This window comes from Haliotis rubra, unplaced genomic scaffold (assembly GCF_003918875.1).
Source record: "Haliotis rubra isolate DU_JTF1 unplaced genomic scaffold, ASM391887v1 Scf7, whole genome shotgun sequence".
NCBI classification, from domain to species: domain Eukaryota; kingdom Metazoa; phylum Mollusca; class Gastropoda; order Lepetellida; family Haliotidae; genus Haliotis; species Haliotis rubra.
The window spans coordinates 877,503-897,122 of record NW_025767412.1 but is presented as its reverse complement, the minus strand read 5'-3'; the positions used below and the strand labels follow the sequence as shown (position 1 = coordinate 897,122).

The following is a 19,620-nucleotide window of genomic DNA, read 5'->3' as shown; positions in this document are numbered from 1 at the left end:
GTGTAGGTTCAAGTTATGGGCAGATGAATGTGTATGTTTCTTGTGTAGATTCAAGTTATGGGCAGATGAATGTGTATGTTTCTTGTGTAGGTTCAAGTTATGGGTAGATGAATGTGTATGTTTCTTGTGTAGGTTCAAGTTATGGGCAGATGTATGTGTATGTTTCTTGTGTAGATTCAAGTTATGGGCAGATGAATGTGTATGTTTCTTGTGTAGATTCAAGTTATGGGTAGATGAATGTGTATGTTTCTTGTGTAGATTCAAGTTATGGGTAGATGAATGTGTATGTTTCTTGTGTAGATTCAAGTTATGGGCGATGAATGTGTATGTTTCTTGTGTAGATTCAAGTTATGGGCGATGAATGTGTATGTTTCTTGTGTAGATTCAAGTTATGGGCAGATGAATGTGTATGTTTCTTGTGTAGATTCAAGTTATGGGTAGATGAATGTGTATGTTTCTTGTGTAGATTCAAGTTATGGGCGATGAATGTGTATGTTTCTTGTGTAGATTCAAGTTGTGGGTAGATGAATGTGTATGTTTCTTGTGTAGATTCAAGTTATGGGCAGATGAATGTGTATATTCAAATTATGGTTACATTAATGCATATGTCTACAGTATTAAAGGTTCAAGGCTGGGGTTTATTCATGCATATGTTCTTTGTGTAGATTCAAATTATGGTTACATTAATGCATATGTCTACAGTGTTATAAGGTTCAAGGCTGGGGTATATTCATGCAAGTGTCCTCTGTGTAGATCAAGGCTTGGTAGATGAATGTGTATGTTTCTTGTGTAGATTCAAGTTATGGGCAGATGTATGTGTATGTTTCTTGTGTAGGTTCAAGTTATGGGCAGATGAATGTGTATGTTTCTTGTGTAGATTCAAGTTGTGGGTAGATGAATGTGTATGTTTCTTGTGTAGATTCAAGTTATGGGCAGATGAATGTGTATGTTTCTTGTGTAGATTCAAGTTATGGGCAGATGAATGTGTATGTTTCTTGTGTAGATTCAAGTTATGGGCCGATGAATGTGTATGTTTCTTGTGTAGATTCAAGTTATGGGTAGATGAATGTGTATGTTTCTTGTGTAGGTTCAAGTTGTGGGTAGATGAATGTGTATGTTTCTTGTGTAGATTCAAGTTATGGGCAGATGAATGTGTATGTTTCTTGTGTAGATTCAAGTTATGGGCAGATGAATGTGTATGTTTCTTGTGTAGATTCAAGTTATGGGCAGATGAATGTGTATGTTTCTTGTGTAGATTCAAGTTATGGGCAGATGAATGTGTATGTTTCTTGTGTAGATTCAAGTTATGGGCCGATGAATGTGTATGTTTCTTGTGTAGATTCAAGTTATGGGCAGATGAATGTGTATGTTTCTTGTGTAGATTCAAGTTATGGGCAGATGAATGTGTATGTTTCTTGTGTAGGTTCAAGTTATGGGCAGATGAATGTGTATGTTTCTTGTGTAGATTCAAGTTATGGGTAGATGAATGTGTATGTTTCTTGTGTAGATTCAAGTTATGGGTAGATGAATGTGTATGTTTCTTGTGTAGATTCAAGTTATGGGCCGATGAATGTGTATGTTTCTTGTGTAGATTCAAGTTATGGGTAGATGAATGTGTATGTTTCTTGTGTAGGTTCAAGTTATGGGCAGATGAATGTGTATGTTTCTTGTGTAGATTCAAGTTATGGGCAGATGAATGTGTATGTTTCTTGTGTAGATTCAAGTTATGGGTAGATGAATGTGTATGTTTCTTGTGTAGATTCAAGTTATGGGCAGATGAATGTGTATGTTTCTTGTGTAGATTCAAGTTATGGGCAGATGAATGTGTATGTTTCTTGTGTAGATTCAAGTTATGGGCAGATGAATGTGTATGTTTCTTGTGTAGATTCAAGTTATGGGCAGATGAATGTGTATGTTTCTTGTGTAGATTCAAGTTATGGGCAGATGAATGTGTATGTTTCTTGTGTAGATTCAAGTTATGGGCCGATGAATGTGTATGTTTCTTGTGTAGATTCAAGTTATGGGCCGATGAATGTGTATGTTTCTTGTGTAGATTCAAGTTATGGGCAGATGAATGTGTATGTTTCTTGTGTAGATTCAAGTTATGGGTAGATGAATGTGTATGTTTCTTGTGTAGATTCAAGTTATGGGCAGATGAATGTGTATGTTTCTTGTGTAGATTCAAGTTATGGGCAGATGAATGTGTATGTTTCTTGTGTAGATTCAAGTTATGGGCCGATGAATGTGCAGAGATGTTTGGAGGTCTGGACATGGTGGCAGTAGAAGCAATACAAGGCAAGGATGGGAAAGAGTACATCATTGAGGTGAGCTGATCATCAGTTGGATAATCAGTCAGATTAGCTCTTTCATTTTGTACAGGTATGATTTCAACATATCATTCAAAAAAACTATAATTCATTTATATAAGTGACAAGGGATTTTCCACACCAATGATCAGTGTTTTCCAAAAGCTGAGTCGATTGCACAATTCTGACTATATCATGAGCAAGTGTTTATTAATGACTGTCAAATAGTGATGGTACCAGGTGTTCACAAAAAAGGAGTGTATCCTGTCCACCATTGGCACTCATTACAAACAAATACAAAGAGTTAGTTGGTTAGTTGATCACCTGAAAAACCATGGGACAATATGGTAAAAGTCAAAATAGGGAATTACATCGAATATATTTTTTCTGTCAGTGATTTGCATCAAAGTTAGAAATGTCTTACACATGTTTACGATAAAACTTTGTGAAACCTGAATGCAGTGTAGGAAAGATAGCCCGTCCCAACGTCCGAGACGGATGAATTTATTTATATTTGGAGGACAGGCTAGATTCTGGCAGGACTGGTAAAAAATTTGACCTGCCAGTCCTGTGGACAGACTAGATTTTCTACATCTTTCCTACACTGCTGAATGTGTTTTATGCTAGACTACATTGCAGTGTGTGAAATTTATGCTGGTCCTGTGGTCCCTGGCTAGTAAAAATTCATCACCACTAATTGATAAGTTTGTAGTGGTCCTGGTGGCCAGTGAATTTTGTATTAATAGTTAAGTCAATCTACGAATGTTACTTTGAAGTACAGACAGGACCACTAATTATTGTCCACACACTGGTTCTGTGGTCCAGAGCGAAATTTTGAATGGTTTCCTTCCCTGCATTGTGTACACTTTGTGGAATATATGCTGCAGGTGAATGGGTCATCCATGACGCTGCTGGGAGAGACGCAGGAGGAGGACCGCAGACACATAGCCGAGCTGGTCCTCGGCAAAATGCAGATCTACTGTCGACCCACACCAACAATGAGGTAAGTCTCGGTGTGCAATGGTGGGAGGGAAGGAGGGATCGGGGTGAGGCAGGAGAGAGGTGTTGAGAGGGCAAGGAGTTCGAACCCACACTGTCAAAGGGGACTGATCTCCAGCATGCAAAGTCAGCGATTTAACGTTTGTTTCATATTCCATATTGTTGGGGATCACAATGATTAAATTGAGAGAACATACTGGCTACATGGCTGTGTATTTCCATATTGTTGGAGATCACAATGATTAAATTGAGAGAACATACTGGCTACATGGCTGTGTATTTTGCTGGCAGCAAGACGTCCAGTACAGGAGGACTGATGCATTACGCCATGAACGGCAGCCAGGGTCCCAACCCACAGATGTCCCAGCAACAACAGCAGATGCAACAGAATCAGCAGATGTCCCAGATGCAAGGCAACAAGTGCGTGACAAGGAAGTAGATGAATCTTTGTAAACAATTTGTGTATGAAAGTAGTTTTTATATTGTTCCTATTTCAAACATTTTCAAACTAAAGTAAACATTCACATAGTAAAGACAGGGTATGAAACTCCCAAACGTTTCAGCCAGACTTGCCAGCCCTGACCAAAACTTACCTGCCCACACAATATCTTCATATACATGCACATAGTAAAGACATACTAGCTTTAGCAAGTTTGTCTCTCAAGCAACACTTTTCCAATCAACACTCAAAACAAAATGTCTGGTTTCTAACTCTTTCCAGCATCTGGACTCCAAACCGTGGGGTCAGATCTCCTACCATCCTCTACTTCTCTTGGACTCACATTTCAGTAAACCTACCCTAACCCAGGAATCCCTTCCCATGGTTCTGGCACCCAAAAATATTTTTGAGGACTTTCCTTTGTTTCCTTTGTCAGTCAGTTTTTCAATGCTGAATCTCTCGATCAGAATATAAGTGACTTATCGCCATGCTGTTGATGTGAATGAATCACTGAGGCTGGTTTGTAACTAATTGGTTTGTTAGATGGATGAAGGGGCAGGTAATTTGAGATAGTGGGAATGGATATTGGGGTGAGGGTAGGTTTACTGCAGATAGAGGATGGTTTCCCCCAAACAACTCATCATGTCCTCTGTGTCCATTTAGCCCACAGGGAAATCCTGCCAATGGATATTGGGGTCAGGGTAGGTTTACTGCAGATAGAGGATGGTTTCCCCCAAACAACTCATCATGTCCTCTGTGTCCATTTAGCCCACAGGGAAATCCTGCCAATGGATATTGGGGTCAGGGTAGGTTTACTGCAGATAGAGGATGGTTTCCCCCAAACAACTCATCATGTCCTCTGTGTCCATTTAGCCCACAGGGAAATCCTGCCAATGGATATTGGGGTCAGGGTAGGTTTACTGCAGATAGAGAATGGTTTCCCCCAAACAACTCATCATGTCCTCTGTGTCCATTCAGCCCACAGGGAAATCCTGCCAATGCTAGAGGACCAGGAATGATGCCAATTGGAGGTCAAGGTCAGATGGGCTCCTCCCCCATGCCGGTGCCCCAGGTTGGACGAAACCAAAGCATGGATGAAGAAGACACTATGAGGAACTTGAGGAAGACATTTGCAGGTGGGTGCACTGTCCAGGTGTTGCGACATTATTTAAGGGAGGAAACGCTCATGTTTTGGAGGAATTGTTAATAAAAGGACAGTAAGAGGCAACTGATGGGATTGGGTGGTCAGGCTTGCTGACTTGGTTGACAATGTCATCGGTTCCCAATTGCTTATATTGATGCTCATGCTGTTGATAACTGGATCGTCTGGTAAAGCCTCGATTATTTACAGACTGCCGCTATATAGCTGGAATATTGCTGAGTGTGGCGTAAAACTAAACTCACTCACTAATAAAGACAGATACTAAACCATGGTGACTGGAAAATAGGTCAGAAAATAGGTCAACGATTTGACCACAGTACTTGGATCCTGATAAAAAACAGCATGTGTGAAAAGGGTCCTGTAATGTCCTCTGAGAAGAGGAAACACTCGCAAGGGATGGGTTCATTCAAGATCAATGTTTTTCATACCCTCTATCACCCGTTATGGCTTTGTTGACCCACCCATGGGTCTTTTGAAATGACCTCCTCTGTTCCTACCCCTTAACTCAATATTGCTGAGTAAGAGGCACGTAATGAATGGGGTCATCAGACTCGGTGACCTGCTTGATGTCATTGTATCCTGAAGTTATGGATCATTGTTCATACTATAAATCACTGGATTCTAGTTTGGATTGAATCATATAGCTGGAATATTCCTCACCACTGCCTTCAACAACAACCACAAACACACTTAACCTCAACCCTAAAACCTCCAAAAACATTCTGCAGCTATTAAACACAGGGGCTATCGTATTTTATGATGCTTATGCATTTCTTCTGTTTCTGTGTTGACAGGAATCTTTGGTGACATGTAAGAAGAACAACAAGTCTTACACAGCAGTATGTCGTTAGTCCACCTGGCATACACGAAACATGGCCCTAGACATCAACTGTGTCACACTTACACTGCAACAGTCCTGCAACTGTGCTGCAACGGAGCTACAATGGTCCTGCAATAGTCCTTTGACAGAACTGCAACAGGAATACAACAGTCCTGAACAGACCTGCAATGGGACTACAACAGACCTGAACAGACCTGCAACATGAATACAACAGACCTTCACAAACCTGCAAACCTGGGACTACAACAGTCCTTTAACAGACCTGCAACAGTCCCGCTGAAGACCTGTAACAGAACTGCCACTGGACTATAACAGAGCTAAAATTGGTCTGTAACCGGGTTGTAACACTGGCTGCAACAGCCCTTTAGCAGTGCTGATTCACAAGAGATCAACCTGTGCTGAAGTGCACAGGAACAGCTCTGTTGGAGCACAGCCCCGGAACTGTCACAGTGCTACAATACCGCTGCACCAGAACCTGCAGATTCTCCAATCTTCAGTATAACAGTTGTGTTAGACTAGCATGTATTACTGATGTAGTCATTTAGTCAAGGGATATCTTCAAAGTTTTATCTTTTCAAATTTGTTTTCATCTAGAACCCTTGTGATCACTTTATTACAATGCAAACAAACTATGGTCAGTTTTTTGCATATGTAGGTGAATACAAGGAATTGAGATGAAAATGATTATTTAAAAGCTGAACTTTCATGAACCCCTGAGATACAAACTGATCATGTAGTATAGAATCTCTACAGTTTTGAAGTTGTTGAAAGATGTAATCTTTACTTCGGGGCTGTCGCAGTCCTTGTAGAATTGATCAATATGTCAACATTCCATATGGATTAATATAGACATTTTTACTGGGTTTCTCCCTATCTTGCTGTTTCTATACTGTAACCTGTTACTGCTTATTTGTTACAAAATTCAAATTCTAAATCGCATCTTTGAAGGAAATTTTCCTTTTGCATGTAAATAGTTCCAGGTGCGCTACATCGTGTAAGTTCTTTCTAGCACGGAATGTTGTGGCGATGTCTTGCAATGGTCAGGCATGGTTTTATTGTGAAAGCTTGTGATATTATCGTGATAATGCCTCAAACGTGCTGCAATAATATCAAAATATTGCTGCATTACTGGCAGAAATTTGTTGTGATCGTGGTGAAAGAACTTATAGAATGTAGTGCATGAAGCTGATCAGACTATGGCAGATCATCATGTGATACCATCTAAACAGGATTAGTCATTTTGTTGATTCCTCAAAGCTCAAGTTAGCTCAAATATATTTACAATACTTCACTTCAGACAACATCTCTTCAATGTGTATGGATGTCATTTTGATAATTGTGGATGTGTCTGTTAGAGGAATACATTCTTGATCAAGGTGCTTCAATTGACGTTTATTTGAACTAGAATTGTTATGTCTTCACTGTGAAGTTTAGGTGACTATGAAGGCTATGGTGAAGTAGATGAACATATCGTGTAGGCGTACACTAGCTCCGCATGTGTGTAGATGCAGCAAGTTTTACATGTGACCCTGCCGTGAGCATCAGTTCAAACTAAGATCAACCTGGGACTCAGTTGGCAATCTCATGTTTAGCGTGATGGAGGTACATAATTATATCTTCAGATATTGTTATTTCATCTTTGTAAAATCTTTCTTTTCTTGAGGTTCATAAAATTAACATGATATATTATTCACATTGCATAGATTATTATTGCATAGATTCGTTTGAAACAACATTGACAGGAGACAATTAAACTATTTTGAGAAAGTATAATTTAAAAAAAAGAAATTATCTTTTCCTTCCAAGGGTGAGGCACATCAGTTAAATATTCTAATCCCATGTACCGGTTTGAGATAGCTGTAAGTGTAGCTTGATGTGAAAAGTCTTCTCTATTACAGTATAGTATAGAAGTTGTTAACCATTAATATAATCCACTTTATCCTCCATCAACTTCTAAGAATTGCCAATGAAACAAGTCTTCTGGCAAACCTTATATAGTTGAAACAGTTACTTAGATAAGGAGGTAGTAAAACTGATCATTTTATGAACACCAATATACTGGTGTTTTTATGTTTTAACTGCTGATTGAAATTTGGTTTATGATGATTTTTATTGGTCAGTTTTGTAAAGTAAAATGTTGTATTTTGTTAAAAGAACATCATTCATCCATAAACAATATATAATTAAGATATAGTTTCTTAATTGGCATGGTACAGTAATATACAGTGGTATAATTCAATTTGCCCTATATCAACTGTACTAAAGAATTGCTCAGAGATCCCACCTTTAAACATGTTGAGAGCAGTAGTACAGGGGAGGTAACTCTTGCACCGCCACTCTGATGTAGGCTAACCAGTAAAGGACAGTGTGGAAGGATTCAGAATTACTAAAAGACATATATGTATGAAATATATGTATTTATTTATTTTATATTTAATCAAAAACCAATTTGTTTCCATGTATCTTGTATTGAACCCAGCAGTGTATATAAACAGATGCTAATCTTTGCTCATAGAACTTACATAGAAGTTGACTAGGAATAGATATATGCAAACTAGATACTTCAATTGTCTGCATTCACATGTTGTATATTCTGATTCAAGATATTTTGTAAATATTTGTGTGGTCATGTGCATTTTATTTCATATGTCATCTTTTCATAATCAATTTCCATGATGATTTCTTATCTCCTAATGTAGTTATAGACAGCACTAGTTGTAACTGTAGACGCTGAGATTAAAAACCATTGGTGTTATTAACACTACGTAAGTGTTGTCATTTCAATAATACATGTGTAATTAAGTAGTCATTAATATTCGTTTCTTATTTTTTGTGGACTCTTGCAATAATTTTTTAAAAATGTTTAGTGAAAGAAAACTTTGAAAACTCTCACTACTTATGTAGGTCTCATCGGAGGAACTGTTTACTTGAGAATATATATACTTATTTGTCATTTAGAAACATTTTTATACATGCAAAGAAATTTGTTCAAGCAATGATGTGAAAATTTTGCTTTCACATTTGAAGAGGTTTCTTCACCTTTTCTTTAATTTTCTTAATTTTTTATCTTAAAAATTTAAATTAATGCATTAATGCAGAATGACGTGTTTCAGAGTACTCATATAAATTTTTCAAAATTGTTGGGAATATTTTGCCATGAAAGAAAAATAAAGTGCAGCAATGTATTACATAATCCCAATATTAAGCAACATGTGTAAACAATGTGACAGGATAGTTCATTGCAAGGTTCATCTTCATCCAACATCTCTGTAAACTTCATGGTCAGTAGCCACAGAATCCTCCTCAACTCCCAGTATCACTTCTTCATCCATAATGCATCAAACATCACCGGATCCTGAACAAAATTTACGAAGGTATTCCAACTTAAATAATGAAATAATATCACAAACTACTTAAATATATTTCTGTGTATCATTTCGTTACAGTTTATTTGCAAATAACCTGAAAATCTGTTAATGAAGACATAACTGTTGCATGTCACTATCGATGTCTTGTTAGAGGTTAGATGACTGAATGAGCTGAATAGCCCTGTAACATTTGAGCCTCTAGATGTTTCATTTTTAGCTGTCCAGTTGACAAGTTATGCAAACATGTGACCAATTTTCATTTCAACTTTGTGTAAATAAGGAAAGATGGTGTCAACGATTGACGAAAATGATAAATGTTTTACTCTGTTTTAGTGATGTGTGTTATTTTAGTACTAAATATGTTTGTAGAGTATGTATGAGTACTAAGTAGTGGTTGATTGCTTATATTGTGTTATATACTTCCCACTTTAAAAGCGTTCATTAGCTATAGTTATGTGATGTCTCCCAGTCTTCTCAGAGAGTTTGCAAAGCATTCCACTTGAGGTTATCCAACAGTGCAAGGTGTTCCTGGAACGCTGTTGTGCTACATATTCACAGCATTAGTTCTTGTTGTGTCCACATAGAGTGTCAGATTAAACCAACGTTATCTGAAGTGTGATCTATGTCCCCAGATTAACTACTTTCATGATACCTCTAGCATAACAGGTGATCCTGAACCATTCACTGACATTCTAACATTCATTCTGACAAGTAAAACTAACAAAAGTATAGGTCATTATTCAAATTTTATGCGAAAATATACCCGGTATGTCAAACAGCACAAGATTTAAGTCTGATGAATCATTCTGTTGATTTTTTAAGTGGATTGTCAAAAATTGCGCAAAAACTATACCTTTATTGTCTGATAATGTTTGGTTTTTTTTCGATTGTTCTAACCGCTAGGCATCTTAGAATCTGTCATAATGGTTAGATGTGATATAAACTAGTAAACTAGTGCATGCTTTCAAGATATTATTTCACATCACAATCATCATCAGTTATTCATAGGTTTATACAATATATTCCACAATGTTCCTAATGTCTACAGACCTATGAAGTATTGACGATGGTTGATCACAGTCAAAAGATTAAAAACTATTAAAAAAACTGAATAATGTAGTTAATTTCAGCACAACACAAATTAAATATGTTTTTTTAACCACAGGTACTTAATGTTTTTAAAGACGTGATGTGTGTATCATTCTCTGTTGGTAGGACAACTGAGTACTAGTGTATTGTACTTTACTTGGATAGAGGTAACTTTTTGTACATAACTTGTTATCGTTGCTTTGTTATTGTATAATATATACATATCTACAGTATATATAACTATTTTGTTGTTTTGGATTATATGTTTTTTATGTATTTGTTTACTGTTTTTACAATCAGAGGACAATGTATATCAATAAGGTCACATACTATATTAAATATATACATATCTGTGATGCAACATTCCTTGAAATAAATATTTATCTACCATGGAGACAAATTGTACAAGAATGGTATCGAAACTGGAAAATGTGTTCATTCCCCTTGAAGGTCACAAATAATAGCAAGAAAATATCAAATGTAATGCTTTTGTTAAGTTTTTTAACACCTGTTCACACAAAATATGTTTTATATAACTTTTATCTCAAAAGTGATTTCATTTGTTTAGACGCTGACAGTATTTTTTAGATTTATTCATTGTCCATCCATTTTACAGGTTAACACAGAATGCTATTCTGTGGGTAGGCTTAGAACATTCCCTGTGATGCAATGTGATGTATTATGATGTGTTTCAATGAGGTCACATTATTCAACTGACTGACTGACTGAGTTTAGTTTTACGCCGCTTTTAGCAATATTCCAGCAATATCACGGCGGACATTATTCAAAGGTTTACTTCTCTACTTATATACATGCTGTTGTCAACTAGTTGGGGAAATTGTGTGACATTATCAAACAAACAAATAACGACAGACATGTCATCCATGAGTAACACAAGTAATGATTACCGGTAATCATTATCATTTTTTATGGCATGAACACATTGGAATAAGCTCTAAGAGGATGTAAGAGTTCAATGTTGTTTTCATCTTTTCAAGCTAGCCCTTTTATGACATTGGCACTGTCCAGGCCAAACTACTTACTCCATGTTTATTTGGTGTTTACGATGTGATAACGTCCGATGATGATGGTGTTCAATGATGTCCATGTAGTTACTCTCACACAGGTTCTGGATCAAACATTGTGTAGTTTACTCAGAGACCATATAACACTTAGACCTACAAACCACAAGGACTCAGTCCTGCTCCAAAATAATGTTCATGACTATATTATAACCATGTCAGGCTCCATCATTGTACCTGGTGACAAACACATGGAAAGGCAAGTCAATTGTTATCCGGAACAAACACAGGAGCATCTGCTACAAGTCAAAACAGGGAATTGCATCAGACATAGTTTTGGGCATTGCTGTAGCAAAATTGGAAATATATTTCACAAGTCTATCATAGAATTTTTAAAAGCTTTGCCAAAGCCATGTATGGTATAACATCTTAATGTGTTACAAGCACCATAACAAATCAGAAGTGTCCATTGTGTATTAATTACAATCAAGGTTTCAAGTTAAATTCAAATGACAGCACAATATTATAAGAAATTAGAGGATACAAACACATTCTTATGCTCATATATTGACAAGATATTTTGACAACAGCAACATTTTATGATTGTGATGATGAATATTGAAGGGCAATACCTCAATAATCCTCTCAGAAATAATATTGAAAGCATTATATAATATTAATGTTTCCATATGTGACTGCACCTAAAAAAATAGTGATGTCACCAAATGTTCCCGGAAGCTGGGTTCCACCCAGCGAAAGCTTACAATGTGAGGTCATCAGAGATGTGTAGGCGACACATTAGTGCATGACATCATGACATCATGACATTACTCTCAGTGTTTGAGACCGTCACTGTTTTCCATGTGATCAATGTTGGCTTGTAGTCTCCCACCATTATATGTATATAATAGGTTTATGAAGAGCTCACAGTGCCCCTCGCACCAGGATGTTGTGTTTTTGAGTTTTAAGCTAGACTGTTACACAAACTAGCCGTTTCTGTTACCATGTGTGTTGAACTTGAAATGACAAATATTAACTCAGCAGGGACTCTGCCTGGAGATCAATACCCATTTGGGGAAATGTGAACACAGCCATAATATTGGTGAAAAAACACCACACTGAGATTAACCCCCTTGTGGCTCTCATGCCTGTTTATGTTGACATGTATTTATGATTTGTGCATACCACCAATTAGTATTTACAATTTTACTGGAGATTCCAGTTTCAATAATTAGCAAATCAAACATCAATGGGTTTTTTCTGAGTTTTAAATCATAGTGACAGTATTACAATTTTGATATACGCAATTCACTACCTTTGAATGTAATTGAATATTTTGTTTTTTAAGAGATGTAGTTTAGTTGTGTATGTTGTGTCCAAGAAACGTTCTTGTGTTTTGTTGCGTTGCGTTGCGTTGCGTTGCGTTGCGTTGCTGGGTTTTCCCCACGCCCTACAAGGCGTGCAGGTTCACCAATATGCTGTATGTTTACCAACATCGCTGAAAATATTTGCCATGGAAAGAGGTTAAGACGTTGACACCGAATACGGATAATAAATCATTTCTTCTTACTCCTTTTTTGTTTTCAATTAGTCGGTCAATTATGGATGTACGTCTGCTTATGGTGGACATTGCCAGTTACCTCGTGTTGATTTCAGATTCTACACCTCGATATCGATCTGCACCAACATGATATTGTTATGTTTGATGAACATGTGGATGAGGTTGTTAATTGAACACACGAACATATTTAGAGAGAAAGAGAAGCAGTTTATTTACATGCACTGTTTGACAGATGACAATCACAGCTGACTGAAGTATGGTACACAGAAAGGAGGTGGAGTGCGTGGGTTTGGGTCTGGGTCTTCACAGCATATAATTGGCTTCTTGCATTGGAAATTTATGGGAATTCACAACGCGTTTAACAAGAATTTCTGATCGTTGAGATTATTTATGTTGTCTTGTTAAAAGAATAGTTAAAGGGTTCAGTTGCGGGGGAAAACGCTTTACACAGAGAAGGTCTTAGATGGAAAGCGACCCGTGAATTTAAAATAATTAAATTGAATGGAAATACTTCATGAAACAATTTGCGTTTCTAACAAGCAGAGCCTATTGCAAAAGGAGGGTGATCTTCAAAAAATCTGAATGGAAATATTCTGGGAAGCTATTTGTTTGTTAAACTTTGTCACTTAGTGTCACATTTGTTGAAAATATGGAAAACGTTCCCCCGGCGGACTTAACATGGGAAAGCGGGTAATGCCAGACATTGGAGCTAATATTCTTGCACATCACACGTGTTCCGTTACTTTCAGCTGGATCTGTTCTATTGTAAATACCTCTCCAACAAGAAGCGCTTACACTTAAAACTGCAATTGAACGAAGCTGGTATTTACACCATCACGCGAATCTGAAATATAACAATTGCACAAAGGGGCGCCCACCGGATTGATCCTATATACAATGCAGTGTGTACTCAAGCAATCCAACGAACAACATGCGGATATATTATATTCTGCTGCGTTGTGTATTCCTAGAGAATAAAATGAGCCAGTATAAATATATGAACTAATTTCAGGCTCAAATTTAACCCCTAATCACTTCATCTTCAGAATTCATGCGAATTATAGGCGAGGATTCAGTTTTCAAACATACGCCCTGGGGACCCAATCGATAAGTAGAAAATAAAACGATTCGTCCTGATCATATCTATTTGTGCTGTGAACTGAACATTTTTAGGAAAACACTGTACAGATAAATAGGGAAGAAATAACACGTTGCTATGACGACCTGGCCAAGATGTGAAGTGTACAAGAAATATACAATCATAACGTATTCCCAAAAAATTAGGATATATTTCTTTCAGTTATATATACAAGGTAAGGGTGAGTGAGTATGGTGTTGCCGCGATTAGAGCAATAACCAGGTACCTCGGGAATGGGATTCGCACATTTTACTTTAAAAGTGAGGAATCGAACCTGGGTCTTCAGTGCGACGAGCGAACGCTTTTAACCACCACACCACCCCACACTAGTGTCCCCACCTCCTTCACAACTTACGAGCACTGGTCAATCAGTTTGCAATGTTACATGTTTGAGCCCATGTTCTAACTGTTGTCCTTGTGAAAGTGGTACTAAAAAGTTACGTGATAGGTTGGGTATAATTAATAATTTAACAAATAGTATATCGCGAAACTCCCTCATGGATATTCAAAGCGTATTTACATACATCTGTGGTAATAGCTAATAATGCGAAACTCGCATCGCAGATCAGAGAATATTTTGATTTCCACTAACTGGCCTGGCTCTACCCACAAATAAAACACACGGACATGAAGGTAGTTAATGTATAGAAACAGGCATTCACACACACCTGTACAGCGCCGCATAGATCACTAGCCCTACGAAACAAACAGGTCCCCATAACGTATTTGTAGCTGAAGAACCAAATATCTTGCAGTGTCATCGATGGAACGGCGAGAAACAAGACCGGGGTACCAACTGATCTAGACTACATATCTTGATAATTTGATAAAGATGACAATTCTGTGAAGATGACAATTTGAAAAAACGCCAATCTTGCAACAGTTTTGGTACTAAAACCTTTGCGTCAGCACAGTTAGTTTGGTTGTGAATGCGTTCGTTAAGCCATCATTTGTGCCCCGGATGTGACCTGACCAAAGATGCTCTCTAAGTCCATCTCTTGAGTCGTCGCTGACGGCACGTTCGTGTACACTAACTCATGCCCAGACACCTTTATCCCGAACGCTGAGATGAAGACGTTGATGACGGTGATGATGAGGATCATGGCCACACTGATATTGTTCATCACAGTTGCCCGTTTCTGTGCCTCGCCTGACCGCGCCTCCATATTGCCGAGGATGATGATGATGACGCCGACGCATATTTGCAACGTCACCGACAGCCCGATGAGCACTAACTGCGGTACGTACAGGACGTCGCGGTGACTGTCTGGCGTCTGTAACAGCGCCTTCAGTTGTGAACCGTTGGCAAGAAGCAAAGCAATGTCCAGCATGCCTTGCGCGACCGTCTTCCGGGTCGTGTAGGTCTTGGAGGCTAACACCGCCTGTCCAGACTGTAACAATAGGAAAGACACATAAAAGACAAATAAGAAATAAACTATAGGATCGTTTATATTTGACACACCTTACTCTATTTGATGGTTTATAGAAAAATATTAATGTCAAAAGTCACTAAATTATTTGAAATTAGTTTTTAAAAGATCTAGAATTTTCAAAGAACTTTAAGTGTACACATATTTTGACCGGTTATCATAATCAACGTTATTTTTTATTTCTTTAAAAAAAGGCTAATCAAAAGGTATCATGTCTTGTGACTGCTAAATCCTAATAAACAGAACATCCATTGACTGACTCAAAACATCATCATGACACTTAAGATAACTCAATATATTTGTTTAAAATTACTATCTACTCAAACAGCGTAAAATCCGAAAACAAACGTTAAATGTGATTTAATATAGAATTTATCTCTCTCTCTCATGTCATCAATTTCTTGCTTGACAACGGCATAAAATTCAATACCGAAACATCGCGTCATAACAATATAAAGAAGCTGTCATCTAGTAAGTAGTGTATTTTTATTATTTTATTACATTATTTCAATACATTTGATTGTTCCCCCATGTTAGGAAAAATACGAAATATATTTGAACATTAGACTTTCTACAATTATAACCTCTAGTACCATAAGCAGCCCGCCAGCTATATTGTAGAGTGACGTATATTTTCATATATCATTATATACATATATGATGCATAAATATAACCATATTGGTACCTATATGAAATTAATATAATAATAATTATTTTTATTGGCCAACGTTATTGTTTTTATTACCCCAGCAGTGCTCATGGTCAGGGTGCAAAGCTGCTTGGCGTTACCTTAAAAGAACGGAGCGAAGCTCTGTAACCCATATCGATATATGCGTTATATATCCTTTATTGTATTCGTTGTATAAACCTAAGGTGTGTTGTTCGTATCAAGATGCAACAGGTCAACCATTGCATTGGCTTGTATTGACTTTTTCATGTGAGTTTCGTACAATTAGACTAACTATATGATCATGTCAATCTAGTTCCACACACATTTTGCTATCGCCGATAAGTATATATCTTTTAACAGATATATTCGATAAATGATAATCATTTTCAGATCAACCGTAGCCATTTTTATGTGTAGAATCCATAGAAGATCCAGGTTAGAATCGGTCTTCAGGAAAACATGGGGTCCGGCTCGGGAGGTCAAGCTCGCTGACAAGATTGATACATGCCATTGTGTGCCTACTGCTCGATGCTCATCCACCTGCTTATACGATTTCTGGTACGATCATCTACAATTCCATCTATTGCTGGAATAAATAATGAATAAATATTGCCGGTCATCTTAGTCATCTGTCTTGTCACGATGACATGGAATCACTGCATAAAGCAAACCAAACCCCAATCTAATATACATGTATGACAGACAACCCGATTTTCAAGGTGATAAGTTTCTTTAGGAATACCAAGATTCGCCTCCATCCTTAACGCCACCTCCCTCTTGAATCTGTAGGTAATGTTGTGTCAGCACAAATTTGTCTCATCATGATATCACAATCCTACTAATACCATCTATATTTGAACGAACATCGTCTCTTTCCTTTTTTATTTGGTTCCGATTGTTCTTTGCAATGCTTAGCTTTTCTCTATCTAAACATTTAAGGAGAACGAAGCATATGAGTGAATGCGTACATCCAAATACCGCATAAAAATGTCACGGGATATCAGCTTCATATTTTCCGCCACGCAGTATCAAGAGAAACTACTTTTTACACGCTGGCGTCTGTAAGTCGACAGAAGTTGGACATAGTTCTCAAATATGTTGTCTGAAAGATCAAAGGCTAAGGATATGGTTCATCCCACTGTCAACTGTAGCTTTTAGGTAATATTTCAATCCACCGTAACCGACGAACCACAGATGGACCCCTTTCCGTTTCTAGGCTTATACATTCGGAGATCTTTGAAATTCCCTAAACAGACGCAAATACTTTCAGGGTTTCACAAAGGTTGAACATTCAAGAGTGATTGGTCAAAGTAGATTACGGCTTATTTTATTGACCACTGATTGTAAACCCTTTTATCTGTCACTTACTGACGGATCAGTGCTTAAACCATTGGTCACAGAGCATCAACGCTTAAACCATCGGTCACATAGGATCAGTGCTTAAACCACCGGTCACATACGATCAATGCTTAAAACATTGGTCACACAGGACCAATGGATAAACCACCGGTCACATAGGACCAACGCTGATTCGGCCATTTTGTAATCGATCAATATGGATCTCTGTTTATATCATCGACGACTAATCAACCCCTGTCAACCCTTTCGCTTTGTGAGCATGGGCTGTTATATATCGCCATTGTACGTTTAATATAAGTCATCTCTTTTGCTGAGTTAAGTTTCAAGCTTGCGTTCAGATTATTTTACCCACATCGCGACGTCTCATCTTTCCAGGTGCTACAAGGATGGATACTAGCATACAACCAATAGCCAATAAACCAGTTACTCTTTACGCCAGTTTGTACCGATACAACATCACGTACAAGTATTAGTGACTGTGTGAGTAGATAGATTTTACGAAGTTTTTTAGCAATATTCTTTGAACACCACGAGAGGGGAAACAAGAACAGGTCCTAAGACATCGTACCCATGTTGGAAATCGAACTGGGTAAACAACTTGATGAGTGAACGCTTTAACCACCAGGCTACCCTATAGTACCACAATTATTGGTTCACAGTCAGTGTGGAGAAGACACGAAGACATCACCATCTGAATACATCACACAGAACCTGCCACAATGTAAAACAATTTCACAGTGGCCAGGTGTGTGACAGCACAAATATTTGAAGAGGGTTTGACTGAAAATCCTCAAGAGCCAGAGGACGCGTTAAAACAAACAATATAATCACCCTACTACACGTGCAGGCTTACATTAAGATGTATCAGCCATGGACTGGATGTTCTTGAAGACCTATGGAACTTTAAACCGGTGAACATGACATAGTGGGATTCGTACAAAGGGCTCTGCAGTGTGGAAATGGTTTTATCGCTTTAATGCATATGGTAAATACAAGTGACAGACCCTTTCCCATGATACCAAGGAATCACTGCTAAAGGGAGTCCATTATACAATTCACACCATCATAAGCATACTCTTACGAATTACAATCAAATAGTCATGAATTGTAATAATAATAATAATAATAATAATAATAACTTTGGATTTATATAGTGCTAGTATCCAGTGATCACGGCTCAAAAGCGCTTCTAGGAGTTCTGCATTGACTGGAGTCTATTCAAACACATCTCTCGTGAACATATATGTCTTGAGATGTTTCTAGAAAGTGGCAACATCTTGAATGTTTCTAATGTCAGTGGGGAGGCTGTTCCATAGATTAGGTGCAGCTGCTGCAAAGGCCCTATCTCCATACCATGATTTGCGAGATGATGGCACACAGAGCAGATTCTGATCACCCGAACGAAGAGTTCTTGATGGTCTGTAGCTGGTTATGAGACTTTGCAAATACTGTGGTGCAAGACCATGCGTTGCTTTAAACACAAGGAGGAGGATCTTGTACTGAATCCTACTGGATACAGGCAACCAATGGAGTTTGCGGAGAATTGGACTTATGTTATCAAATTTTCTTGTCCTTGTAATGAGTCTTGCGGCTGAATTTTGAGCAAGCTGTAGCTTGTTGATGAGACGTTTAGGGAGACCAAACAGAAGAGCGTTACAATAGTCCAGGTGTGATAAGACACAGGACTTGACTTATGTTGCTGCAGGTTTGTTATCGATGTATTTCCTGATCTGGCTGATATTTCTGATACTGAGGTAAGCTTTCTGGTAGACTTTGTTGATATGGGACTCATAGCTGAGGGTTGAATCAAACATAACTCCAAAATTCCTCACTTCTTTACTTGGCTTGATGGGACATCCTCCAATATTCAGGGTTGGGAGACAGAGTTGGTGTTGTACTGATTCTGCACTTATCACCAGTAGATCAGTCTTGTCTCTATTCAGCTTCAAGAAGTTGCAAGCCATCCAAGTGTTAATGTCATCAAAACAGTCAGTTATACAAGCAAGGGTTCTCTTAGTTAACATTTCTTCTCTTGGTTTGAATGCCAAATATAACTGTGTATCATCTGCGTAGAAATGGGCAGATAACTCATGGGCTCTAGCAATATCACCCAGAGGTGAGGTGTATATTGAAAATAACAGGGGTCCGAGAAACAGAACCTTGAGGGACGCCGTATTTGAGTTGCACTTTTTGTGAAAGACAGATAATTGATCTTTACTGCTTGATATCTTCCTG

At 37.8% G+C, this 19,620-nt stretch overlaps 1 protein-coding gene across 1 annotated transcript in view; it reads left to right on the top strand.

Moving 5' to 3' along the window:
* The window catches only part of LOC124258640 (synapsin-like), a 125,893-nt gene extending 115,952 nt beyond the window's left edge, over positions 1-9,941 (top strand). The window contains 5 exon segments of the mRNA XM_046692710.1: positions 2,222-2,324; positions 3,194-3,309; positions 3,597-3,725; positions 4,723-4,880; positions 5,701-9,941. Coding sequence (XP_046548666.1) covers positions 2,222-2,324; positions 3,194-3,309; positions 3,597-3,725; positions 4,723-4,880; positions 5,701-5,720 — 526 coding nt within the window. The 3' untranslated portion in view covers positions 5,721-9,941.
* The last annotated feature ends 9,679 nt before the right edge of the window (positions 9,942-19,620 follow it).